The sequence below is a fragment of the Eschscholzia californica genome, unplaced genomic scaffold (genome assembly GCF_041429995.1).
Source record: "Eschscholzia californica isolate CP2 unplaced genomic scaffold, dmEscCali1.0.p SCAF_4, whole genome shotgun sequence".
NCBI classification, from domain to species: domain Eukaryota; kingdom Viridiplantae; phylum Streptophyta; class Magnoliopsida; order Ranunculales; family Papaveraceae; genus Eschscholzia; species Eschscholzia californica.
This window is the reverse complement of record NW_028238461.1, coordinates 49,022,366-49,050,332: the sequence shown is the minus strand read 5'-3', so window position 1 is coordinate 49,050,332 and position 27,967 is coordinate 49,022,366. Positions and strand designations below refer to the sequence as shown.

General features: G+C 37.0%; 2 protein-coding genes across 2 annotated transcripts; one reads left to right on the top strand and one right to left on the bottom strand.

Annotated features, from left to right (window-relative positions):
• Positions 1–4,728: 4,728 nt before the first annotated feature.
• LOC147545589 (uncharacterized) lies at positions 4,729–7,226 on the bottom strand. Its single transcript, XM_086635835.1, has 2 exons — positions 6,608–7,226; positions 4,729–4,805 (listed from the first exon to the last, which is right to left on the bottom strand). The coding sequence occupies exons 1-2, from the start codon at positions 7,224–7,226 to the stop codon at positions 4,729–4,731; spliced, it is 696 nt and encodes a 231-aa protein (XP_086491961.1).
• Positions 7,227–9,458: 2,232 nt separating this feature from the next.
• On the top strand, positions 9,459–10,652 carry LOC147545588 (F-box protein At4g19940-like). The gene has a single exon (XM_086635833.1). It carries the CDS (start codon positions 9,459–9,461, stop codon positions 10,650–10,652), a length of 1,194 nt encoding a protein of 397 aa, XP_086491959.1.
• The last annotated feature ends 17,315 nt before the right edge of the window (positions 10,653–27,967 follow it).

The following is a 27,967-nucleotide window of genomic DNA, read 5'->3' as shown; positions in this document are numbered from 1 at the left end:
ATAATTATAGAGAATGGCTCCATAAAAGTCGTTAAGGGTTCTTTGGTGGTAATGAGAGGTACTCGTTACGGTAATTTATACAAACTTTTGGGGACAACAATTACTGGAGATGTAGCAGTAGGAATCAGTGGAAGAGATCCAACGGCTAGTACGAGGCTTTGGCATATGCGCCTTGGGCATATGTCAGAAAAGGGTCTATCTCTGATGTGCGGGAAAAGCTTGTTGAAGGACATGAAGAAGCCTTGCATGGAGTTTTGTGAGCATTGTGTGTTCGGGAAGGCACACAGGGTGACGTTCTCTACAAGCAAGCACAGGAGCAAAGAGGTGTTAGACTACGTACACACCGATGTCTGGGGACCGGCAAAGTTACCTTCCAAGGGTGGTTCCAGGTATTTTGTTACATTCGTTGATGATCATTCGAGATTTGTCTGGCTTTATTTTCTGAAGCATAAGAATGAGGTATTCAACACATTCCTGGTGTGGAAAGCAATGGTTGAGAACAAAACTGGTCGAAAGCTGAAGACGTTAAGATCGGATAATGGGACCGAGTACACGGATGGGGCATTCAAGGAGTTTTGTAATCAGGAAGGCATTGTGAGGCACTGGACAGTAGTAAACACACCTCAGCAGAATGGAGTCGCAGAGAGATTGAACCGTACACTACTTGAGAAGGCTAGATGTATGCGCTCCAATTCGGGATTAGGCGTAGAATGGTGGGCAGAATCTGTTGCTACAGCTTGTTATATTGTGAACAGGTCTCCACATTCTTCTTTAGATGGCGGCATACCTTACGAGGTATGGTCAGGTGAACATGCAGATTACGGGAGACTTAAGGTTTTCGGTTGTACGGCCTATTACCATGTTAAAGGTAACAAACTTGACAATAGAGCAAAGAAGACAATTTTCTTAGGATATGCTACAGGAGTCAAGGGTTATCGGCTATGGTGTACGGAAGACAAGAAGTTTGTAATCAGCAGAGATGTGGTGTTTGATGAGTCATCTATGGTACTACGGTGCCTAGTTGTGGTGATGTTGGGTCTACTAAAGCTCAAGTAGTGGAAGTAGAAGCCGAAGACCAACGGGTTTCTAGGAATCATGATTAGGTGGAGCATCAGGATAATACTCAGGATGAGGAAATTGATGAACCCGATCATGAGGAGGTTCAAGGGGAAGGTACACAAATTTTACAACAACAACAGCAGGATGTTTCGGTACACACTAGGCCGAAACGGTTATATAAGCCGGTACAGAGGTTAGGGTCAGACAAACCTCTTAGGCATTACGGGCAGGCAAATGTGGTTGAATATGCACTCTCGGTGGAAGACGACGAGCCGGTCACCTTCAAACAAGCTATTACCGCGGAGGAAAGAGAGAGTTGGTTGGTTGCTATGCAAGAAGAGATGGAGTCTCTTCACAAGAACCAGACATGGGAGGTTGTCCCATTGCCCGAAGGTAAGTCTGTTATTGGTTGTAAATGGGTGTACAAGAAGAAAGAGGATTCTTCCGAAATCAAGGGTACAAGGTATAAGGCAAGACTAGTGGCCAAGGGTTATGCACAAAAAGAAGGGGTCGACTACAATGAGATTTTCTCACCGGTCGTGAAACATACTTCTATTCGGGTGCTATTGAGTATTGTTGCTCACAGGGATCTTGAGCTGGAACAACTCGATGTTAAAACCGCCTTCTTGCACGGACATTTGGAAGAAGAAATTTATATGGCTCAACCTGAGGGATACAAGGTTGAGGGCAAAGAAAATCAAGTATGTCGTTTGAGGAAATCTCTTTACGGATTGAAACAATCCCCTCGCCAATGGTACAAACGATTTGATTTTTTCATGCTAAAGCATGGTTTTCGCAGAAGTGACTATGATTGTTGTGTATACATCAAAAAACTTCGCGAAGGTGACTTTATTTATCTCCTTTTGTATGTGGATGACATGCTTATTGCTTCTCGAAGCATGGTGGAGATAGATAAGTTGAAATCTCAACTCAGTCAAGAGTTTGAGATGAAAGACATGGGCGCTGCAAAGAAGATACTGGGAATGGAGATTAAGAGAGAGCGGTCAAGTAAGAAACTGTACTTGAATCAAAAAGGTTACATCGAACGAGTAGTTTCTCGGTTCGGGATGCAGAATGCGAAGGCGGTGTCAACACCTTTGGCACCACACTTCAGGCTCTCGGGAAAACAATCTCCCACTACTACGGTGGAGAAGGATCATATGGATCGTATACCGTATGCTAGTGCAGTTGGCAGTTTGATGTACGCTATGGTGTGTACTCGTCCGGACATTTCACAGGCGGTCAGTGTGGTTAGTAGGTTTATGGCAAACCCGGGGAAGACACATTGGGAAGCTGTGAAGTGGGTCTTGAGGTACTTGAAGGGTACCGTTGATACGGGTTTGTGCTTTGGTGGAGACACATGTCAGGTAAGCGGTTATGTTGACTCGGATTATGCTGGCGATCTAGATAGAAAACGATCTACTACTGGTTATGTATTTAGGGTACATGGTGCTCCAGTTAGTTGGCGATCGATGTTACAATCTACAGTTGCGTTATCTACTACGGAGGCCGAGTATATGGCTATGGCCGAGGGTGTGAAGGAAGCATTGTGGTTGTGGGGTCTTCTGGATGATCTAGGGATTAAGCAGGAGTGCGTGGATGTATGGTGTGATAGTCAAAGTGCGATCCACTTGGCGAAGAATCAGGTACACCATGCTCGCACTAAGCATATCGATGTCAGGTATCACTTTGTACGAGATGTCATAGAGGAAGGTGATGTTTCTCTCATGAAGGTACACACAGATGAGAATCCCGCGGACATGTTGACTAAAGTGGTGACGTGTAGCAAGTTTCAGCATTGTCTGAAATTGCTACAAATCGGCTCGTGTTAAGTTGCCCGAAAGGGTGTAATGGCGACAAGGTAATCTTTATGTGAAGGGTTGGTAGAACTACGATAGGCTTGATCCAATAAAAGGGTACGTAGGCAGCCATGGTCATATGGTGCAGTCGGATGAAGCTACAAGAAGCAGATATATCTTACAAGGAGTATCCTGGTGTTCGTCCAAAATTTGAAGTATATCAAATTGTGTACGAGGTGGAGAATTGTGAGAGGCAGTTTTTCAAATACAAATTGGAGGTCGGTGGTGATGCATCCAATTTGAGTCGGTGGTGATGCATCCAATTGGAGTCGGTTTGGTGAATCCTTAACCAAATTGGATTTCCAATTTTGGAAGTTGCTCAAAATTGGCACTAAACTAGTCGGCTTATATTTTATATAAATAGGGGGTCTTAGAGTGCTTCTAATCACCATCAACACAAACAACAACTCTTCTTTAGAGAGCTAGAGAGAGAGAGCAAGAGTGAGAGAAATTTTTCATAGTTTTGAGCGGTGTTAAATTTCTCGGTCGTCGAAGATTTAGTATAGAAGGTTATTACTATACGGTACCATCTTGGGACGAACTTGCGGATTGTGTTAGTCGTCTTCATCTATCCTTCAATAAAGATTTCTTGTTCGCCCGAGGACGTAGGCTTTAAAGCCGAACCTCGTTAAATTCTGTTCGCATATTTGATTTTGACTTAGCTTTTCGATTAATCTTCATAATCGGATCAATTTCTAGGATAGGTTCGATAGCTTCCGCGACTTTCAGTTATAACAACATCGAATGTCAACTAGAAGTTGACTACTCGAATATCCTCTCAACCACTCTACTGATCTAATATCCTCTCTCGCACTTACTATATTCTAATCGATCATCTCAAACGACTATATTCAACCTTTAAGCTCCAACACCCTTGAAGCTCTGCATAATCTCAGATCAATGGGATATGAGGAAGAAGAAATAAGTTGTGTTGCCTCGGGAAAATCGACGAATTCCACAGTAAGATTTCACAAAATCCATAACTTCCCTTCAAAATTTTGTACGCCGGAAGATATTCTTGTTCCCATAGTGGAGGCCTAATAAAATCCCACTCCATCCACAACTATTATCATTTTCGGTATTCAATATTTTGCTCTGTTTTTTTTCTTTCTCTCGCCTCTGTAATCAATGAGTATGATGTAATTATAGTGATAAATGGTCATAAAATTCATTATGTGCCACCAAACAAACAATTAGTTACTCGACCAAAAATAGGCTATTATCCAAATTCTTTTAAACTAATTTTAGCTCTAGGCAAAATTACTAATTGGTGAAAAAACAATAATTGATGGGAGGTTCAAAATCAACATTTTTCTGACCAAACTACTGCTATATTTGTGAAGTGTGGTGAAATCTGGTTAATTCCAATAATGCATTATGATTGTTCAATATGTATTATAAACGATCATAATCCAGTATGACAAAACCCTGTTTTGCTCTTCAACTCGAAAACAAAATTGTTTTTGTCCTAACCTAATCTCGTCATAGTACGTTATGACCATAAATAAAATTTTATGAACAAGCACAACAAAATATAATTGCATGTGATACATTATGTCATTATGAGCAGATTCAAGTTGCGACTAGTGCATCAAAATAAAATATTTTTTTTTCATTTTTGTTTGACAAGCTTTCAACGTTTCGGTTTGTCTGCTAGAGGTAAGATTTTATCATTATTTCATTATTAATGTCATCTCCAACAAGAGAGAAATTGAATCTAGAGAAAAATGGAGCATATGATCATATGATTAAACTTCATTTGTAATTTTTCTCAGTAGAACAATAATTGTAGCATGTATTTAAACTAATTTCATTTTCGTTTGACAAATTCATTTGTCCGTTCAGAGCCAATCCTGGTCACTGTTTTCCCCACTCCCCATGTTTGAGCTGTGTATACCGCAGCCTCAATCAGGAACAAGTCAATTGGGCGGCAAAAATGTATTTTATATAATGTATTTTATGGTATTTGTTTTGAGTCAATACTGTCTCGAACACATTAATGGAAAAATTATGAGTTATTATAATCTATTATCTATAAAAGAAAATTGGTGTTTTGGTTAAGTAAAAAAAGAATTTTACATAATCATATCCTAAACAATTGATTAATCTTAGACAAGGTATCTCCCGCGCCCTACGGACGCGGTCAATCCCGTCGGGCTTACGCCAGTCGTGGTCGAAAACTTTCATAATACAAGCACGGTCGGTTCAAGCATTCGCTCGGATGCACGTACTACGTTGTCTATGTATATCGTCGTCTGATGTCACACGGACGGGGCGGAAACCTAGACGTGCTAGCACCACATTAAAATATGCAAAAAAATGCTAGCACGTCTAGGTTTTCGCTCGGTCCGTGTGACATCAGACGACGATATACATAGACAACGTAGTATGTGCATCCGAGCGAATGCTTGAACCCACCGTGCTTGTATTATGAAAGTTTTCGACCACGACTGGCGTAAGCCCGTAAGGCGCGGGAGATACCTAGTTGTAACAAAAGGGAAAACGATGACTGGGACAAACATCCTTTTTTAATAAATTTTAATAAAAGATATTGTCTAGAAGCCCTTCTTAAAATTTATAATATAGTCCTTCGTAGAAATAAAGTTACCTATTTAAAAAACAATAATTGTTTAAAAATACTAACTAATTTAAGAAAAAGAGAGACAAAATAAATTTCAAGGGTTCAAAAAAGAAATCAAAATCTCTCTCACTCAATAAAATAATAACTAATTTAAGAGAGAATAAACAAAAGAATAATACAAAAAAATAATAACTAATAAAAAACTCTCTCTCTCTCAATAAAATATTTATATAATAAAACAGAATAGAAAACGATGGCTGGGACAAACACCCTTTATTAATAAAGGATATTGTCTAGAAGCCCTTCTCAAAGTTTCAAATATAGTCCTTCGTAGAAATAAAGTTACCTATTAAAAAAACAATAATCTTTTCCTTCTTAGAAAAAAAATCTCTAATTTAAGAAAAAAAAAGAAACAAAATAAATTTCAAAGGTTAAAACCGATTTAAAAAACAATAATCCTTTCCTTCTTAGAAATAAAAATTCTAATTTAACAAAAAAGAAACAAAATAAATTTCAAGTGTAATTTAACAATAAATTATACTTGAAATTTAACAATAAATTTCGTAACATGTAATTTATACAAGTGTCTGTGCCCTAAGGCACGAGATATACCCTAGTCATTCAATAATGTGACTATAGTGGATGGCATTTAATTAGAAACATCATAAAAAAAAGGGCACGAATTGAGTAAGTGAGTGTGAAAATTAGGGCACTAGTGGCAACTTAGTAAATAATTGGATTTTCAAGGACAATAGTTACTAGCCTAAATATATGGAGAAACATAAGGGGTGTGAGTTGTATCCCTCTTAAACTTTCAACATCTCACGAATTCTTTGGGTAATCCCAACCGTAGATGGCTAAAGCTCATACCTCCGTGTATGAGCTCAAGCTCATCTAATCACCGCTCTTATATAAAACAGAAAGGAAAACACTGACTGGGACAAACATCCTTTTTTAATAAAGGATATTGTTTAGAAGTCCTTAAAATTTCAAATATAATCCTTTTCAGAAATAAAATAACTAAAATAAAATAACCATGTCCTTAAAAATAAATTAATAATTTAAGAAAAAAAGAAACAAAATATATTGTAAGGGTTAAAAAAATAACCAGGACGACCACAATATTGACAAACAACAGAGTATCTGTTTGGAGGATGGCCTAAAACATAGCCAAAACCTTGAGTGGAACCACCTCTACTACCATTTCTGTAAGTTCCTCTACCACCTCTCCTATTGGTTGAACGACCTCTGTAAGAGTGAGAAGAAGTTAGTAGTGGTTGAGAGACAGGTGGGGATTGAGTATGTAAGGTAGTAGGTGGTGGTGATTGAGTGTGAAGAAGCTCAATTCGAAACTCTTGGGTTAGAAGGAGAGAGTGTAACTCATCATAAGTTGGAGGAGTGAGTCTGGTTGTGATAGAAGTGACAAATGCTTCAAAATCAGGGCCTAAACCTGATAGAACAATGAAAACCAGTTCTTGGTCTGAAACAGAGTGACCAACAGAGGCTAGAGAATCAGAATTTTTTTTGATTTGTAAGAGATAATCAGAGATGGGTTGTGAACCTTTCTTGCAGGTTTGAAGCTGAAGTTTGAGGTTCATCAACCTAGCTGAGTTGACAGAAGAAAAATTTCTCTCAAGAGCTTCCCAAACAACTTGAGAGGTAGTGAGACCAAGAACTTGAGAAAGAACAGGTTTTGTGAGAGTGGCATTGATCCAAGACAATAACATTTGATCAATACGATACTAAAAACAGAAATCAAGGTTGGGAATAGGAGTAGAAGAGGGCGAAGAAGAGGGAAGAAACTCAGGAGGGGGGAGACAGGAGCCATTGACGAACTTGAACAGATCTTGACTGTAGAGAATAGGTAGCTTTTGGCTACGCCAGAAAAGGTAGTTAGTTCTATCAAGTTTGATAGAAATGAGATTTAAAATGTTGGTAAGAGAAGGAAAAGAAAGAGAGGAGGAAGTTTGTTGAACAGTGGCGGGAGGGGACTGCATCTGAGGTTTAGCCATTGAAAAACGAAAAAAAAAAAAAAAAAAAAGGAAGAAAATAATAGAGAAGACACTGAAAACAAGAATAATTAGAATGATTCTAGGTAGCTCTTGATACCATGTAATTGGAAAGGCCAAGATGCCCTAAAGAAGGGCAACAACTTCTATTATATAGACAAGATATTACAAGTCAAAGGACTAAACTACCCTTTAACAAATAAATGAAATATATTTATGTCATATAAACTTATACCTTCCTCTTTATATAAACCTTGGGACACCTTTTAGAAGGCACTTACGAATACAAAGACATTCTAGATCGTTCCACACACTAGATATGCCTAGAGTTCTCTATAACTTTGGGGTTTACTCTAGAGTCTTTCCGAGCCTTCGAACATGTTCTTGAATCTTTTAGAATGTTTCGTCATATAGAATTACAAATGAGTTTATATAGAAGTTAGAAAAGAAACTAACTCCATAACAACCAATTAACAAACTCCTAACAACCTTTAACTAACTAACAACCAACCAATGGGTTATATGTGACACTGTCCTTTACAACACTTTTATACAACACTTTTATACAACACTACACTATTAAATTGGTGATATTCCTTGGAGCCCTCTTGATGTTGCTACTTCTCATCTATACATATATTATATGATGTGAAATATACTTTTTTTTTGTTGTTGTTGTTGTTGTTGAAAGTGATGTGAAGTATACTAGTTGAAGTAAATTAAACATTCTGATAATTGTCTCATAATGTTAACATATTAAACCTCAAAGATCATTAACATATCAAGGTATTCAAGATACATCTAAATATATGGGCTAGCACACGGCTAAAACAAGAACAAAAATTCAGTAAAGTTAAACAGTAACTCACCAATTTTTCATGAGTTATACTAGATAAAGTATATAGGGCAAATAAAAAGTGTTAATACACCAAAGATGCACATTTTTTTGAGTAACAGACCCACAAGCAAAAAAAGTAGAAAAAATAACACAATCCCATATTTTTAGCCAAGGAAAGCGCAAAGCTAGAGAGTAATGATGCAAGTAGGCAATGGGTTTCTAATCTTAAATCTCTGTTTTAGAAAGTCTATTTTAATCCCACTAGAAAACGGATTGAAAGTATATAGGGCAAATAAAAGTATAAAACCCTCACCAAAGTCCTCCTCCAATTCCCAGACATTGCAGCCTGAATTTGATTACTTGATCATACAATCCGACTTCCTAAAACCTAATCCGAGTTACTAAAACCTAATCCGAGTTACTAAAACAGAGATTTAAGATTGAAAATTCGTCGGCAAATAAAAGTATAAGACCCCCACCCAAGTCCTCCAATACCCAGACCATGAAGCCTGAATTTGATTACTTGTTCATACAAGTACTAGTGATTCTCTCTTTCTTTCTCTCTAAAACTCTGTGGAGGGATGAATACTAGGAAGAGAGCTGGTGGTGTTTTTGTTGTTTCTAATCCCCCAATCTTCAAAAAAAAGAAATCTACCAACAAGACTTCCACAGCACAAAGTATTACTACTACTACTACTACTACTACTACTACTACTTGTGTACCATCACCACCACACTATCCTCCTTCTGGTATTGGTATTACTAGTACTACTTGTGTAACATCACCACAACACTATCCTCCTTGTGGTATTGGTATTACTAATACTAGTACTACTTGTGTAACATCACCACCTCACTATCCTCCTTGTCGTATTGGTATTACTACTACTAGGAGTGCTTCTGTAATATCACCACCACATTATGAAATTGGTAGTAGTAGTAGTATTGATGTTGATTGTTTAGAATTTGAGATACTAAACAGACTTCCACTTAAGTCCCTTTCCCGTTTTAAGAGTGTTTGTAAAAGATGGTGCTACTTAATCCAAAAAGATCAACAATTCATTGATTTACATCTCACCCGTTTTAAAACATGCATTTCCCCTCGTCTGTTTATGGTTGTTCCTCAACCACCCCCACCGGACAAGTCATTACAAGATGGCCATTACTTCAACTTTTGGCCATATAAGGAGTTCCACATTACAGCTGACTTCTTGTTTGAAGAAGACAATACAAAACTAAAACTAGTGGTTGACACGGTAAAGGAGGTAGACTCGTCATCTTACAATGCCATTTCAAACCCCGTAAATGGCTTAATCTGCCTCATTGACTCATACTGGAAAGATGTTGCTTGTATACGCAGTATTAGTACTGAACAAGTGTCCCCTTGGTTTCAACCATCCTCGATAGTCGTGGGAGAAGAATACGTCGGTTTCCCAAACTATTTCGCAATTGGTTTTGATCCTGCTACTAATGAACACAAATTGGTATGTGTCTTGACTATACGGTCATATAATCGCAAGTTCAAATATTTTCTCTGTGGGGTTTTGACCATTGGGCGCCAATCTAATAATAGATGGAGAAGGATCAAAGAGGTTCCACCAAATCCATTGAATGATGATTATGTTTATGTGAATGGTGTGATTTACTGGTCCAATAGTTCTCTTGATCTTTGGGCGTCGAGAAGTGGTTACCGTCCTGTATACTTGGTGGCATTTGATGTAGGAAATGAGAAGTTTAGAACAATCACAATTCCTGATTTCATCCTTGAACACCCTCGGGTTCTCGGCGGCCCTTTATCATTCAAAAACATTGCTCAGTTAGTTGAAGTGGATGGGAATTTGGCTATGATAGTTAAACTGAATAATTGTATGTTCAACATGTATGTATACGAAGACGGTGATTACAAGGACAAAGATGAGAAGATCAATGGAACGCCTACTAGTTCTTCTCTTCAGAAAGGAATATGGAAAAAAGTAAGTTGTATCACCTTGCCTTTCTATATGAGGAACAGTCATACGGTCAAGTTTCGTACTTTCATAGGGTCTAAAGACAAGATTCTCGTAACGTCATCTATTTGGGATCTGGAAAGCACACCATTTATTTGGGATCAGGAGAGTTTGAAGAGTTTGGAAAGTCGGGAGAAGAAGAAATGGCTATCTATTTATTGTTATAATTGGAAGAAGGGTACTTGGACTGAGGTTGATGTAAGTGGAATCCCATCCTCAGTTCCACAACTATGCCCCAGTAGCGTTTCTACTACTTTCTCAGAAAGTCTTTTGTCCCTTAACAATCATAGGGCTCTCTGACGCCACTCTGGCAGAGGAATCAACTTCACTTTACCTAGAAACTTTATTTGTCTTCCTTTTCGTATTATGTTTGCATATGGTTTTCTGTAACTTGGTACTTTATTTGCCTTATTTTTTAACTTGTGTTTGCATTCCCTCTCATGTAACTTGGTTCTTATAATTGAATAAATGGGACCTGTTTTCATACTCTTGGAATAGTTTTACCACATTTTCAGTGAGTACATTCTTCATTGTTTATCGGAAATGATGCGGGAGCCGAATATCAGAGCCGACAACAGTCGGAATTGGTCTTCTGCTTTATTGACTTAATTTCGTACTCATGTCAGATAGTCATGTTGTTAAGTTATACCATGATGTTTTATTGACTAAATTTTATAATCAAAACAAGGATTATAAAATGTTTTGATCAGTTGTCTCTTCAGCTTTATAGCGGAAGCTAAAAGTTGTAAGAATCAAATATTTTTCCACCTTGCACAATCAAGCAACAATTAGTAACGACAAATCAACTGGAGAAAAACTGCTCGATCTTGAAAGAAATCAAGTATTTGAAGCTTATTTTCCTCACCAGCTATATCTGTCTATTCATGAAAACAATCATGTGTTAGAAAAGGTTAACTTAATGACTTTTTCGTTCAATAGTAATGGTAAAACATGGAGTTTCCCTCAATGAGAATGGTGATCCCATGGGTCTTCATTGTCTGAGATGATGGTGATGATTGCACTTCATTCTCCACGGATGGGTCACCTTTCCTTTTCCAATGTCTCTGGCAGGAGTTGGGAGCTTGGTTGTTGACGGCCTAACGCCTGAATGAATGAGCCTTGTAGCCTCTATCATTTTCTCTTGTTGGGGAGGTCAGAGTTCCATTTTGTGACTTGGCGGTTTACCAATCAACCCTCTCTTCTTTCCCGGTTCGAGATAGATGTTTCTATTGTTATTTTTTTTCTCTTATCAATTTTTTCAATAAAATTACTTTGGTTCTTCGCCTTGTTACATTTTTTGTCTATTAGACTCTTCTAGCCCTTACCCTCTTCGCACTTTGCCTCGACCCGGGCCATTGATAGCTGACCTTCTGTCTTTACGCCCCGTAGCGGTGTTTCACACAATCACGTCTTTTCGCGAATCTCATGTCCCTGCAAATGAGGAATACCAATCCACAGATAAGTAAATAATTGGAGGAAGAAATACCAAAATTTACGGTAGTAACTCAAAAGGGGTGCTAAATTAGTGAGGTGAAGCACCCAACATACATATAGAGTCTTTTAGAGACGTGGAGGTTTCAGGGCACTGCTTATGACGAGGTTTAGACATGCTTGAGAAATCTTGGTTGGTATTTGGTAAAAGATAGACATGTTCCTTGTTTCTTATTTGAGGTTTAGACATGCTAGAGAGTAGGAAAAAAGTATTCAAGTCTCATAAGCAGATATTGTGCCAGTGAGTGGATATTCTTCGGCGTCACGAGGAGGCTAAGGTTGTGCAGAATTGTTTAGAAAGACTAATATTTGTGTTTTGTTTCTCCCTACTCAAGTGTTTCTCTTACAACTTTTTTTTTTTGTTTGTTTCAGAACTCTTTACGTAGAAAGTCAAGGGAGGATGAGGGTCGAAACACAAATCTAGAGAGCATATCAAAACCAGGGGTTAAGCGATTCATCGATTGGGTACGATATCATACGACAGATCCAAGAAAGGAAGGATGTTTCTCAAGTTTCAAAATCTCAACGTTTGGTAGCATTTTACCTGTTTGAATTTACATGTAATGTTTCTACAATTATCCTTCTTTTGGAAGAAACTTGAGAGTAGATGGAATTATACTTTGCTTATCAAACTTAGATGTAGTTACTATCATTAATTTGTGGTTCTTGGAGATTTTTGTTTGCTTTTACTTCTCACCTTTTCATTTGATTCTCATCCCTAGTAGAATGTGGGTCTATTACAAAACAAAAATAAGAAAAAACAATAGTTGTGTAAGTCTGATCCATCATCTCTCTATTGGGAAACCTTGTGTTATGAGAAAATCTAAACAGAATCGAAGTCTATATCTTCTCCTCTTCTCTGGTCATGCTCCATCTTGAACTTTTTATACAACAAAAAGCATTGCTGCCTTGGTTGGTTGACTCTGATGATGCGGTCCATAATCTTCATAAATTCTGAAATGGTCAATGGTAAGCTTAAGATGTTGAAAACACCATTTAGTTTGCACCCTTCCATTACCCATGTGTCTTTGAGGTTGGAGAAAAATACCACGTACGTGTGGTTTAGAACACTATCCTGTTTGATCCTGTTCAGCCACTCAAGTCCAGTGACAATTGGCATATCCAGTTGACAAAAACAAACGTAAATGGCCTGCGGAAAATTTAAAAAGCTTTGGTTAAAAAAAACTTCGAAAAAAAAAAAACAGAGCATACTTTAAACATATTTACTTTAGGTAGTTCTTGTAGCGCCCCAAATCCCAAATCTCAAGCTAACCGCCTTGAAATCCAAGATTTGAGACCTTCATATATCAATACCAGATGTAAGTTGAATTTAGACTAAAATACTGTCCTCTCTATATGTTTTAGGAAATTCTAGATAAAACTAGTCTCTAAGCCATTTAATCGTTCTTTCATGTGATTAACAATACTATACCTTTCATGGAATAAATTGAAAGAGCCTACAAAAAAATTAGGAGATAGGAAATCTACCTCTTTTCGCGTTAGATGACTTTAAGACCACAACCATGGCTTGTTCTCTCACTAGAGAACTCTATTTCCATCACTTTTCTTCTTTATTCCTCCTCCCATCACTAAGGAGCGGCTGCACCCTCTTTCTTTTCTATAGGGTTTCCTCAAAAGTGAAGAGAAATAGGGTTTTTAAACCAACCAGTATTTCATCTAAACAAAACTGACCTAGACTTTTATTATTTCCACCCAATTTGGTATATCAAGAAAATAGGGGTGTTACAATCTTCCACCCTAAAAAGAGGATTTCGTCCTCGAAATCAAACATACCACAATCACAAACAATATGTAATCAAGTGTAGCAAATGCTAGAACATAAATGTTATACAAGCACAAGAAATACAACACAACTGAAGTCAACCTGTTACACGGTTGAAAAGATTCATACAATACAACTTCCCTTTTGGAGGGGCATATCCAATTTTTGAGGTCCACAAGATAGCTTCACTTAGCATCCGTGTTTGCATCGACTTAAACCTCTCAATAAACCATTGATACCTCCCAAAGAGGGGATCCGTGCAACACGAGCACTTTACATATGAGCAGGAGGCGAGCCAACCTCTAGTTGGTAAATTACTTCTCAAACTAGAAGTATGTGGTCCACAAGAATGAACTTGTGTTTGCATCGATCATCCTGTCGAGCCAACCACCTATGGATTACAACCGTCAATCCATATTAGAACCCAAGCCCCTGGTCCACTAGGTTGTCCAATATCACATTGACAAACCCGTGTTTGCAATCGACCAACATGTCGAGCCAACCAGTCTTAGTTCAATTTATTACTTCTCAAACTAGAAGTATGTGGTCCACAATAATGAACTTGTGTTTGCATCGATCATCCTGTCGAGCCAACCACCGATCACTTATGGATTATAATCGTCAATCCATATTAGAACTCAAGCCCCTGGTCCACTGGGTTGTCCAATATCAAATTGACAAACCCGTGTTTGCAATCGACCCACATGTCGAGCCAACCAGTCTTAGTTCAATCCATTAACGAAACTCAAGATCATGGTCCACCAAGTTATCCAATATCGCATTAGTAACTAGTGTTTGCAATCGACCCACATGTCGAGCCAACCATTCTTGGTTCAATCCAATAAGTAGAACTTAAAATCATGGTCCACGAGGTTGTCCACTATCACGACAACAAATTCGTGTTTGCATCGACCCACATGTCGAGCCAACCATTCTCAGTTAACATTTTCTCATCGAAACAAATTTTTAAGTTGATTCATAATCAACTGATACACTATCACACAACACACATTCAAACAACCCAAAACCCCATAAAAGTAGGGATTTTCAGTACCCTCATGTATATCATAAATATATGTATTGCTACAATCACAATCACATACCTTAGGTTTGACATCACGGTCAAATAAGACATTTACTCGCACGCATCACAAACAAAAAGTACATCACATCAATAGCCATTATCCTTCCCATGGAAAATTTGCAATCACAATTTAGATTCCCAAAATATAAAGACAACTTCTTTCAAGTTTTCACAAGAAAGCAATTCCAAAAGCACATTCTAGATTCAACCAGTTCTGCAAGACACTAATTAAAGTGTTCATAACAATGACGTGTCTAACGACGACAATCAAACCCACAATACAACCCTAGGACCACTAAACCTAGAGCTCTGATACCACTTTGTAGCGCCCCAAATCCCAAATCTCAAGCTAACCGCCTTGAAATCCAAGATTTGAGACCTTCATATATCAATACCAGATGTAAGTTGAATTTAGACTAAAATACTGTCCTCTCTATATGTTTTAGGAAATTCTAGATAAAACTAGTCTCTAAGCCATTTAATCGTTCTTTCATGTGATTAACAATACTATACCTTTCATGGAATAAATTGAAAGAGCCTACAAAAAAATTAGGAGATAGGAAATCTACCTCTTTTCGCGTTAGATGACTTTAAGACCACAACCATGGCTTGTTCTCTCACTAGAGAACTCTATTTCCATCACTTTTCTTCTTTATTCCTCCTCCCATCACTAAGGAGCGGCTGCACCCTCTTTCTTTTCTATAGGGTTTCCTCAAAAGTGAAGAGAAATAGGGTTTTTAAACCAACCAGTATTTCATCTAAACAAAACTGACCTAGACTTTTATTATTTCCACCCAATTTGGTATATCAAGAAAATAGGGGTGTTACAGTTCTCCTCTATTTAGAATGTTGTTTCTCTCATGTCTCCAACTTCTTAACACTTCACCCGCCCGTGCCTCGGTAAAAGCGGTATGTACTACAAACCAAAAAAAATTAAGAGGGGATTGAAAGAATTTTACGCAGAATATATATATATATATATATATATATATATAGAGAGAGAGAGAGAGAGAGAGAGAGAGTGAGAGAAGGATCCCTTCGGAGATATTTCGTATTTATAAACTCTGCCATTTCAGGCTTAATTTGATCTTCAGGCCTCGTGATGATTAGGATGTTTATTTCTGGAGTTGAAACATGGTTTTGTTCTTGGCCTGTTTGTGTTTCAGGAATAGCCTCTTGACTTTGAGTTAGATGTCTTAGAGCCTCTTGTCTTTGAGCTTGATGTCTATGTTCTTCTTCGATAAATAGAGCCAACTCTCTCTGTTCGTCTTCATTACGAACGTATTCCAAATGACTATTTAGGTAGAAAAACATTTCATAATAACTAAAAGGGTGCGTCTATAGGGGCCTCCCCAAATTGCTTAGGCGCCTCTCTTCCTTAGGCGCCTCCCCAAAATTACTTTAGGCGCCTCCAAGCACCCCCCATCTTCTTCTTCTCTTCTTCATTACTGTTCTCTCTCTCTACTTTCTCTTTCAATTTTCCAATCTCAATATTAATCAAACATCAAACCAACAAAAACCACTGATCTATCAACAAATATCATCATTAAACATCATGAAGGAAATCAAAAACCTAGATCAACTTAAAGTTTTCAAGCTTAGGAAATAAAAAGTTATTTAATCTTCAACTTTAAACATCTTTAGGTTTTCTCGAGAGGATGAAGAAACTTTATAATAGGGGATGAAAAAACCAACCTTAGATTTGGATTTTGGAGATGAAATAGTCCCAGATGGAGGAACCAACGAAGAAGAAACCCTAGAATTCTATGAGATTATGAGGATGAAATCAAAAACCAACGAAGACCATCCTTTTGGGCTCGGACTGATCGGTCCGAACTGGGGGCGCCTACAGTTGTCGGGGTTTGACCACGGTCAAACCCTTTAGGGAGGTGCCTACAGCAATTTTGGGAGGCGCCTATAGAGGCGCCCTAACTAAAAAAGCCTCAAAGTTTTACTATTAGTTATTTTCTATCAAAATATTAAGGCTAATTAAAGTTTTAGTTTAAAATAATTTAGTTAATTATCAATCAGGTCAAAATTTTAAAACTAATTTAGAATTATTCCGATAATACCCTTCGTTCTATTTGTAGCTCTCTCTCCCTTAGTCGACTGAAAATCGTTTCTTTCCTTCCTTTTCTTTTCTTCATAACTAAGGTTTTTACAAACCCTAGATTCTTATTCATCACCTGAAAAAATGTATATCGTCGCTAAAAGATCAAGAGCCGTTTTTGGGGTTTCAATCAGCTATGACTGAATCTAAGGTTTGGTTTTGGGAGATCAAGTGTCATCTCCCAAACAAGTTGATGGCTTTGTGTCTCTCTAACCATACAAGGTTCGTTTCTACTCTCTCTAATAAAAATACCCTAGAAATACTTTTTTAGAAGAAACCCTATCTAATGTAGGGTTTCCTTTAGTTCCTATTCTAATATCTTATTAATTGTTTAGTTTCGATTTTGGTATTGGTGTGTTTTAGGGTTTTCATCTGGTTTGGGACATTGATTGCAAATTTGTTGATGTTTAATGGATACTTAGGGTTTTATATATTTTGTTGTGTAAAGGTAGGACATTTATTACAGATTGAAGTTATAGTCTTCTATTTGTTAGTATTCACGGCAGATCGTGCTATTACCACTATTGCTTCTTCTTCTACTATTGTTGTCAAACCTATATGTATGAAACAAGCAGAAGAAGCGATGATAAAGAGTGAAGCTGAAAAAACAACAGCTGCAAAAGACCAATATAGCGTTTGTCTTGGTGACAAAGAAACGTGTATACGTTTTAAGCTTGTAATCCATGTTAAATATGTATTTTTCTGGGTTGGGCTCCCTGTGAACTTCTGCAAAATTATGCAGAATTCAATCGTGCAAACCTGTGCAAACATCTTCAAACCCTTGGAAACCTTTAGGAGTTGACTAACAAATTGTTTGATCCTCTTTGACAAGTATTTGACCTATGAGGTTTTGATAGTTTTGTTGGTTTAGTCTGAAGATGTAAAAAGGTTGATGTGTCTTTAGGCATGATAGGGTTTATACTCTAGGCTTTCATTGCAAACTTTACCCTTCTATTTTGTTATACTTGAGTGTTTTACGGTACAGTTTATGATTTTTCTTTCATCCTGCTTGAAATTACAGTATGATATATATGTTGGATCTTGAGATTTATTTGGGAATCATGATTTATGTGTGAAATAATAAAATTCTGATATGATACATCATGTGTTCTCTCTTCTTTGGTTATGCTTGATTATGATTGCAAGCGTAAGTATTCTATTAGTTAAGGAAGTTACTTCTTGGCGAATTTCAAGTCATCACATTATTCATTCATCACATTATTCTGATATGATACATCACATTATTCAGTCACATTATTCTATTAGCAAAGACATCACATTATAAGCTTTTGAAAGTGGTGTTTGAGATGACATTTTTGTCTGAATATCTAGAATATCCATGGGCTTTGAGTTGTAAAAATTATTATGTTTTTCAAGGAGTAACTTGTTGGGTATTATTTGATTTTGATGTTTTTGCAATTACAGGACCTGCAAGGTGTTATAGGCAGATTAAGAACAAGCCGTACCCAAAACCGTGGTACTGTCGTGGTGTCCCTGATCCAAAGATCAGAATTTATGATGTAGGTATGAAAAGGAAAGGAGTTGATGAATTCTCCTGCCCTGTCCACTTGGTGAGTTGGGAGAAGGACCTTTCTGTGTCCATAACAATGAAGTGAGGATTGTGATGATTAACACTATGAAGAAAGAAGACTTACAAATCAAAGTGGGTTTTATCGAACTAGAAATGAGGAATGGGTGAAAAAAACGAATATTTTTAGATCAAAGCCAAACGTGAGTTTTGCTGATAATGGTCAAGTTTACGGGTTCTTATCACTTCCCGAGGTATAGATTTAGATGATGTATTCGACTATAGTGACAATGGGGTTATAGGTGGAAATGATAAGTGGTAGCTTGTGATATAAAGTTACGAAAATGATTCTCTATCAAGATTTAGATTCAAATGATATATCCAGATGCTTCCTTGTTCAATTTCAAAAACTTTATATTTGATTTTATGATTTCTCAACAGATTCGAAGTTTGAAAGAGAAAGTAAAAAAAGAAAGCGAAGATCAAATTTTGCAAATCCAATTTGCAGATATAAACTTGTTCAAACACAATTTGCCGTATACATTATGCAAACATATGTTTGCAGAACAGATTGTTGCAAACACGTTTGCAGAACAGATTACTGCAAACACGTTTGCAGGAAAACGTATACATTATGCAAACATATGTTTGCAGAACAGATTGCTGCAAACACGTTTGCAGAACAGATTACTGCAAACACGTTTGCACAACAGATTGTTGCAAACACGTTTGCACAACAGACACGTTTGCACAACAGAATGTTGCAAACACGTTTGCACAACAGAATGTTGCAAACACGTTTGCACAACAGATTGTTGCAAACATGTTTGCATAAAAACGTAAAGGAAAAAAACGCCGTTTTTTTCTGAGTTTTTTTTTTTTTGAAAAAAATATTGAAAGTGGATCTTGTTAGAAAGCTAATGAAAAATCATTTCTAAATATATAATTTTTATTGAAATCCGACATCTCAAACAAAAGTTATATCGATTTAAAGTTTAAAGAAAAATAAAAGAATTTAGTTACACAAAAAGACAAAAGGGGGTATTTTAGTATTTGCACACTTTTTGACCTGAATAATAATTTTCAAATGTTTTGTGCTTTTCTACTCATTTTCAATATTATTTTGATTGACCTTCCTAGAAATTACCTCTAGAATCCATAGGTTTCCTGAGGTAAAGAACCCTTTTATCATGACATCTAATTAACAACAAAAAAAAAAAAAAAATTAAAGAATAACAACGAATACTGATTTCCTTCAGATGTTTGTAAGACAAAGAAACGTAGATCTAAAGAAATGAACTGATCAACCTCGTGTGTCTCTCATATTGTACTGCTGCTTCGGCTTGAAGTACGTCATGCTTAAGACGTTGCATTTTATATTCTGTCACAGGCTTCTCAAAGTATGCTACTGCTCCTACGTCTAGGCATCTGATCGTAAAATATACTAATCAATACCAAATTAAACAAAATAACTTGTTATAGTACTAATTAGAAATCAAATTAAAAACAAAATCATATGTTTTCTTTCATATTTCATGAGTTAAATTAAATGGGTAATCTTTGTTATACCTTCTAGATAGTAAGTCATTAAAAACAGAATCGGCGACTGCTACATGTACGTGTTTCAGATTTGGGTTATCCTGCATGAAGTTTTTATACATAATCATTATATGGGAATCAAGAAGATGATAATATAATACAAGATTTGGGATAAAATCTTTTGTGTAATAATAATAATAATTTACCTTGATCCTTCTGAGGAAATCATAACCAGTCATACCACCAGTCAATTGATAATGTGTAATCACCAAAAAAGTTTCGTCCTGTAAAACAGAGAGGAATTGTACTGATTCAAGAAAAACAAAACCCAGATTCTGAATTTAATTAAGTAAGAAATCAAGATTTATTATATGGAACCATGGGGGTAGGGAATTCTGGTAGAGGAGCCCAGCGTTCCAGATTATCAAGAACCATAGTTGCAGAACTCTCCCAAGTACACTGAACAACTGCATGAACAATAATTTTTATATTTAACTCATACAAAAAAGAAGAAGAAGAAGAAGATTAAGAGTGAGAGAGAGATTAAGAGAGAGAGAGAGAGATACCATTAGGGAATATATGACGGACTAATGTGTAAGTAATGGGCATCAAGTCCCCATAGGGATCCAGTATTATGACATGGAATCTGGGTTCCATTAAAGCCATTCCAGAGAGAGAGAAACAAGATGTTTAATCTCTGTAAGTGACTTAGAAACAGGGGAAAAAGATGAACAAGAAAGAGAGAGAGAAAGTCTAGTGAGGAGAATGTGAAATTATATTGGAACTAGTTTAGAGAGATAAATGAGAAGCTATTGAACTACATTTATATAGAATATATAGAATTGAACCAGCAGTTTTTTTTTGTCTGTTATTAAAACAGAAATGGTGATGAAATTCAGTTAAGGTAGCTGTTAGTTATTTGATCCCATCGGTGATACCCAAAAACCGTTAAGATTCAACTTTAGAATCCATCTGAGTTGGTCAACGCAAAGATATTTGACTTATCTTTGACCTTTTTTTGATCAAACAATTGAGAACTTGCTAGATGGCCAATAAAGAGGTAAGAGGAGCAGGGAAAACGGTACACCTACCGCACTGAATCAAGATAAGTCTGTTAATATTATAACCAACTTCTAGTCTTATGTGATGGAATTTTTCTCTCACAGGCAAGTGCCCTCTTTCACTGTAATTCTTTTTTGATCCCCTGTTTTATGAGAACCATTTTAATCCCCTACTTTTTTTTTTGTGTGACTTTGGGCCCCCTCCATAAGAAAAATGACTCTATCTTTATCTATAATCTTGGTTGATTCTCGTTCAGGTGACGTGGTCAGACAAGATTTGGAAAGAGAAAATAAAAACTTTAAGACTGAGATTTTGCGGATATTTAACATGAACCCTAACTGAAGTTGGATGGTATTGTTTATTGTTAGATGAAATGTGTTTCCGAACAAGTGTTAAAGGCGCCTCCCTAAAGACAAATTTTAGGGAGGGGGGTGTATGGAAAAAGAAACCTTGTTTTACAAAAAACAAAGGCAGAGTTAAATTTGGGCGATGTGTCCTTAGCAGGGGCTCCGATACAACTTTCCCCCACAATTTTGAGTGGTAAGGGAATTTTTTTCTAGAGGCGCCCCATCATTTGGCCATTGCTTGTCACATTTGATTCTTAAATTCTATAATTGCCTCTTTGTTTTGGCCATTATTCTCCACGACATCCTTAAAAAAGATAGATGAGGCTTTATCGGGCCACACTTATGGTACAGTTTTGTACTGAGGTTCCTTTTTCTTTATTAGAGATTGGGAATATTAGACCAATCAAGCTTGGTCGAACTACAATGTTATGGTAACACAATTTGTTTGTTTTTGTCCAGAGCATAGGCAGGTATCGTTTTTTTTTTTTTTTAATGTTTTACTACTGATGAACACCAACATAAGAACAATGTCCGTTCTTACTCTCTCTTCGTCGTCAAAGTCCATTTGGGTAACGTGTGTGTCTCTAGTAAGATGGAATTAAGGGCAGACTCATGTATAAACTAGTATGTGTAACTAATTTGTGTAGTGTTTGATAGAGAATGAACAACAACCAAGTTAGCTCAATGGTTCGATTTCCTCCCCTTGCTATCTTGGTGGTGGGATTGAAATTCTTTGAGCGCACTATTTGTGAGACAAATGTAATACGATAAGTTTTAAAGGTGCTTCCTTCCTTCACAAACTTACCTTCAAATTTGTTTTGAGGTGAGCGCCTTTAACACGTATAGAGGCGCGTTATGAATTCTCTTCTACCTCTAGATTTTGCAGTTCCAAGTTTACTTTGTCCACAAAGTGCAACTACAATTTTGCAGCCAGGGTTTCCTTTTAGTACATCTATGTTAGAAGGATGTGTTTGTTAATGAAAGTTGTTTGGGTCAGTTGGTCCTCTATCTGGATGTGCGCTTACTAGGTCACAAGTTCGACCCCCCCCCCCCCCCCCCCCCCCCCCACCCCAACTCTCTCTATGAAAAGATCCAACTCAACTTACGCTGTAATCATATATAAAGAAAAAAAAACTCACAAGAAAAACAGTGACAAAATTTGTCAACGTATTTATTCTTCAAAATGGTACGGATACCTTGATTTGATTACAATAGATGTTCTAAGAATCAAAACCTGTAACCTAAAACTACTAACAAGTAACATAATACAAGGAGACAAACATAACATAATCAAAGAAAATGAATTGTAAACACGGATTTAAATTAATATCATAAATCGGTAATGAATCTTAGAGAGAGAAAAACTTGAAAGTCCACTGAAGATTTAAAAAGATGATACAGAGATGAAACCGATTATAATGAAAATCATAGATAAAGTTTAAGATGATGATGAAAAACATTAAATAGAAGATAAAACTTGCTACTTCAATTTTAGAAGCAATTGTTGTTGATAACACTAAAACGAACCTGAATCTTTGATGATGAAAATTGAAATAATCGATGGAGGCTTCAGCTGGCCTAATAGATTGGAAGGAGATTTCGAGCTTCAAAAATGGAGATTGAATAGAGGTTTCGATTTTAGAGAGAGAAAACTAATGGTTTCTGTTTTGAAGAAGAAAGAGGATAATGATTTTTGTTAATAGAATAGAGATTGGAGAGAGAACATGGGAGATAAAAATGAAAATCAGATATTTGGAGATTTTGATTGAAAATGTGGTTTTGTTTATATAGATGGTTATTTTAGGTATTAAGAATTAATATGAAATCTAGGGATATGTGTTTTCTCTAGAGATGGTTCCAAATGGACTAGATTTCCATTTATGTTGATATTTTGGTTTATAAACCCATATTAGGATTAGAAAGGATTAAAAGTGTGTTTAAGGGTAAATTTTTGGACCTTAAGCCCAAAAATTATAAAAAAATTCTCATCGCTAAAACAAAAAAGTGAAACATGAAATTGTAATGATATATGCACACATATCGATAACGAAAATCATTAAGACAAAAGAAGAATAGGGTAGGAGGAGGGAGTCGCTCTTTACCCATTTTCTTACTGGACTTGTGGAGGAATGTAGTGAGGTGAATGTTGCATCTCTGATTTGGAATTTTATAGCTGGAGCTGGTAAAATTTGAGAGGATCTTAGAAAAGCATATTAGATCTCATACATTTATTTTTTATTTTTAGAGTGTTTGTTAATGGCACTAGTATTTGTTCACAATCCTCTAGATCATGGAGGATTAGTTTTATTAGTTTACCAACACCTTTATACATTAAAAAATCTATTGATAGAAAAGGTTGGTTGTGCTTTTCTTTAGAAATTTTGTTTCTTAGTTCTATATTTGGCAAACCCAATCCCATAAATTCAACCATGTCCTGCTCTTACATAGAGGTGGGGAAAAGATCCACAAGCCCGGACCTGCATGCAGGAACCTGAGGTCACAAGGCACCATGGGCACTCATTGTCCGCGACAGGCAGTGTCCACCAACCCAATTGATTTTTTAGTGTAGCTAGGACGAAACTTCACGGTCTTATGTCACAACCTCGCATTGAATATTGTCATAAGCATTAAGCAATCTCGCTGCAGGTGCGCCCACAAATAGTTATAGACAACGTGATCTACCGAGGGCAAGGCCTCAGTTATGTTTGCCCATTAATGTTTTAAGGTCTTTTCTCGCCGAGAATCTTAACTAATTTTTTTGTTTCTTCCTCTTCTCTTCTCTTCTTTCTCTATCTACTCTTGTCAGCGAAGCAGAAGACCCCTAGATCCAAACCGCCTTACGAAGAGGGGTTTCCCTTATTATCGGCAAGGTTAGAGAGAGGAGAAGAAGATTCTTTTTTAGTTAAGTTTCCGACCAACGACTTTTTGTGGGAGAGAAAGAGAAGAAGCGGGTGAAAATAATCCTCGAACTTGGTTTTTATACCAACTTTGAAGGCGCTGCCTTTGACTAAACTTTTTTTTGGTTGACCAAACTTGGACATAAGAAATTGACCAAGTAAATATTACAAAATGCATTGTCTTTAACATGTTTAGGCATTGCCTATACTTAAAATGTTAGAATTATAAAGTTTGGGCCTTGCACCATTTTGGACTATGAATATTAGCGACTTGGGCTGTTAATGACACGAAAAAGTTTGAAAAAGGCTGCTCAAGAAACAGTTACGTATCGATCTATCAACAAGGTTAGTTACAATAATATGAACATCGTATTATGAAGATGTGTCCAAATTTAGCTCATTTTTGTTGGAAATATAGGGTAAATCAATGGATTTGTCGAACGAGTAATAACTTTATTCGTTGTGTCGTGGTATGGAGGCAACTGCCTTGAAAGAGATTTCAGAGTAACCTTGGTGCAAATTACTGTTTCCGTTCACTCCCCAGGGATTAACCACAGCTTATTGCCTCTGACTACACCGACAGAGATTGTAATGGAGATTGCAGAACTCGAAGCTTAAGCAGACAGAGAGAGGAAGATAGCCGAAATTGAGTTGTGTGTTGGCTCTTTCAGTTTCGGCCAGTATATATAGCCTTAGAGAAAATCCTAACCGCCTAGGAAATGTGGTAAAGAAGTAAAAAGATAAACTCGAAAACCAATTAGATTAACCCCACGAAATCAGTTTGAGATTAACTCAAAGACTGATTAGGTTAACCCCACCGACTCAGTCATAATCCGAGTTTGAGTCAAAGTAAAACTGTTCTCCGTGGCAAAAGAGTAATTTCACTTTAAGCTCCCGAGCACACGGGCCAAGTACCCCAAGTGCTCAAAGGCCCAAGTAGCCACAAAGTGCCCAAAGCCCAATTGCCTCGCATGTGTGAGCACGCGTGTGGGAACCTTCTTTACTCCACCATGTGCTTTACGATGAGTTGTCAAGCAACTCATTATAATGCATCTTTAGTTTCACTAGTTGGAAGATGTGGGATAATTGTCTAGAGAAAGAAAGCTTTGCATGCCATCTTCTCTCGTGAGGTGGGCCCCTCCCATGTGCTAATTACAAGACAAGATAATCTTGACTAATAGTAAGTGGGTGAGGCTCACACTCAATTAATTTCAATAGTGGGCCCAAACATCAAATGGGAGCAAACATGCATTCCACCCAACAATTTTAAGTTTTTTGAGAAGGTAGCATTTATAATGAGATGTAAGTAAAACCAAAACGATAACTTTCACTTATTAAGACAAAAGAGGAATGGAGTCAAGAGATGATAAGAGAGAGAGAGACAGAGAATGCATAGACAAGCAGAAGCAGTGTCAACATTTATAGATACAAACACAGTAGTGGCAATATGCAGCAACACCATACTTGGTAAAGCAATTGTTCTTGCAAGCTGTATCATCTAGAAGGCAATCCCCCGGCCAAGCAGTCTCGCAACTTTCCACATTGCTGATCATCGTCTCACCTGCATTCACACGAACATATAAGTCGTCTTAGTCTGACTAATTTTGATCAAAAAGGGAATTACGATATTCATTTTTACTCGAATCAATCCAATCAGACACCTAAAGAACATAAAAGTAAAGAAGAATACATACCTATACAAAGAAACAAAATGACAATGAAGAACACCCTAGTTGAAAAGAGTTGTTTACTTGCCATTTTTCTAAAATTCACTTCTCAAGGAATGTATTGGGGGGTGAATATTTCATATGAGACTTGGACTTATGTAAGAATTTTCTCTCAGAGATCTTTAGGGATCTTATTTATGCGTTGAGCCAGCTACGACGGATTCCGGACCATTTCCGGCGTTCTACCATTTTTTGTTTGATATAAACAGTCTCTTATGGTATCCAATTTTATAGAAAGTCTCTTTCCTTAATTTCAATTTATTCTGAGAAAGTAAGAGAAAGTATGATGAGGTCGAATATGAAGTTTTGGTTTGATTCGAAAGAAGAAATGAAGCAGAAATTTTGTTTGGGGTTTACTGTTGATTGAGAGGATGTGGTACTTAAGACTGGATATATATTATCATGAAGTCAAACAGTTAGCTTAAACAGAGTAAATTAGTGTGTGGAGTAATTTGGGGCTTGTACCTTGGAGTTGAACCTCTGCTTAGTAAATGCTTTCCTAAAAAGAGTCCTATTGTGAAACTCTCTCATACTTTTTTTTTCTCTGTGATATTGTGTGCAGCAGCACGATGAAGATGTTTAAAAGACAAGGACGGTGTTCACTGAGACCAAAGAGCAAGAGCCTCCCCGGTCATACCATCATCAACGTCCTAAGTTCCCTGGCACCTAAGAGCCTCTGTTTTCGTACCGTCACCAACATGCAGTGATCACTGAAACCGAAGAGCCTTCATGATCGTATCCTCACCAACTTCCTATGTTCACTGAAACCTAAGAGCCTCCGTGTAACACCCCTATTTTCTATATATATCAAATTAGGTGGAAATAACAAAACTCTAAGGTCAATTTGGGGTTGGGCCTAATATGAAGAGCAAGTTAGTGTGGGCTTGAGCATCATAAAATAGAAGTGAGTTAGAAGGAAAACTAGGGCTGCTTGAGTTAATTATATAAAAAGGGGTCTAGAGCTCCTTTTGTAGATCTAGAACAAAACTTGGAGAGAGAAGAGAAATGGTATTCTTTGGAGAAGATTGTGATGAATAAGTTGAAGAAATCTATGTATTGTTTATGTTATGGTTAGTATATCTTCTTAATCTTCAACAAGCCACTCTTAGGTGCTGTTTGTTTTTAAAAAAATTCAGATCTGAAATATGAATTGGATCTCAATTCAGATGTCAGATGTTTGTTTTTTTTATTTGACAACATCTGAAATATTGGCTGACTGAACTTGACATCTGAATTGACTGAATTAAGACACAGTTATTTCAGACTTTAAAACAAGTCTGAAAAATAAACCCAGTTGCTGAAAAGTAACAAATGACGTATATACCCTCACAAAAATCGAAAATTACTCTATCTTCATCTTCTTCATTTTACCACCACCACTGTCGCCACCACCACACCACTAGACCACCATCGCCACACCACTAGACCACCACCACCACACCACTAACACTGCCACCACGCCATCACCACCACCACCACAGTGAACAACAAAAAAACAAGATGAGTCTCAAACAACCCTAACCACCACAACAACACACCATCACAACCAGATTATGGGCTTTATGAAGCTTTAACCACCACCACAACACACCATCACAACCAGATTATGGGCTTTATGAAGCTTTAATCACCACCAAAATGGCTGGGTTTGATGAGGGTTTTCTTGTTCGAAACCTTGTGAGATCCGACGATATCAAGCTTTCGCTGATCTTCGACTAAAGAGAGGGAGAGGGAGAGAAAGCAACAGCAACAACAACAATACCACTCCATTATCAATGGCACCATCATCTAAAGTAGAAACCTAAAAAAAATCAATAGGGGGTATCAGCCGTTTTGGGTGACCTAGGGTTTTGGACGAAATAGGGTTTTGGACGAACTAGGGTTTTGGATGAACAAGGTTTTGGATGATGTAGGGTTTTGAGATTAGCCGGTTGGGAAAGAGGACAGGAGAGAGAAGGAGAAAGTGAAAAAGAAAAAGTGAAGATAGGGTTTTAGTTTCTCATTATAATATAAATAGGGGTATAAATGTAAATTTTTTAATTAAGAT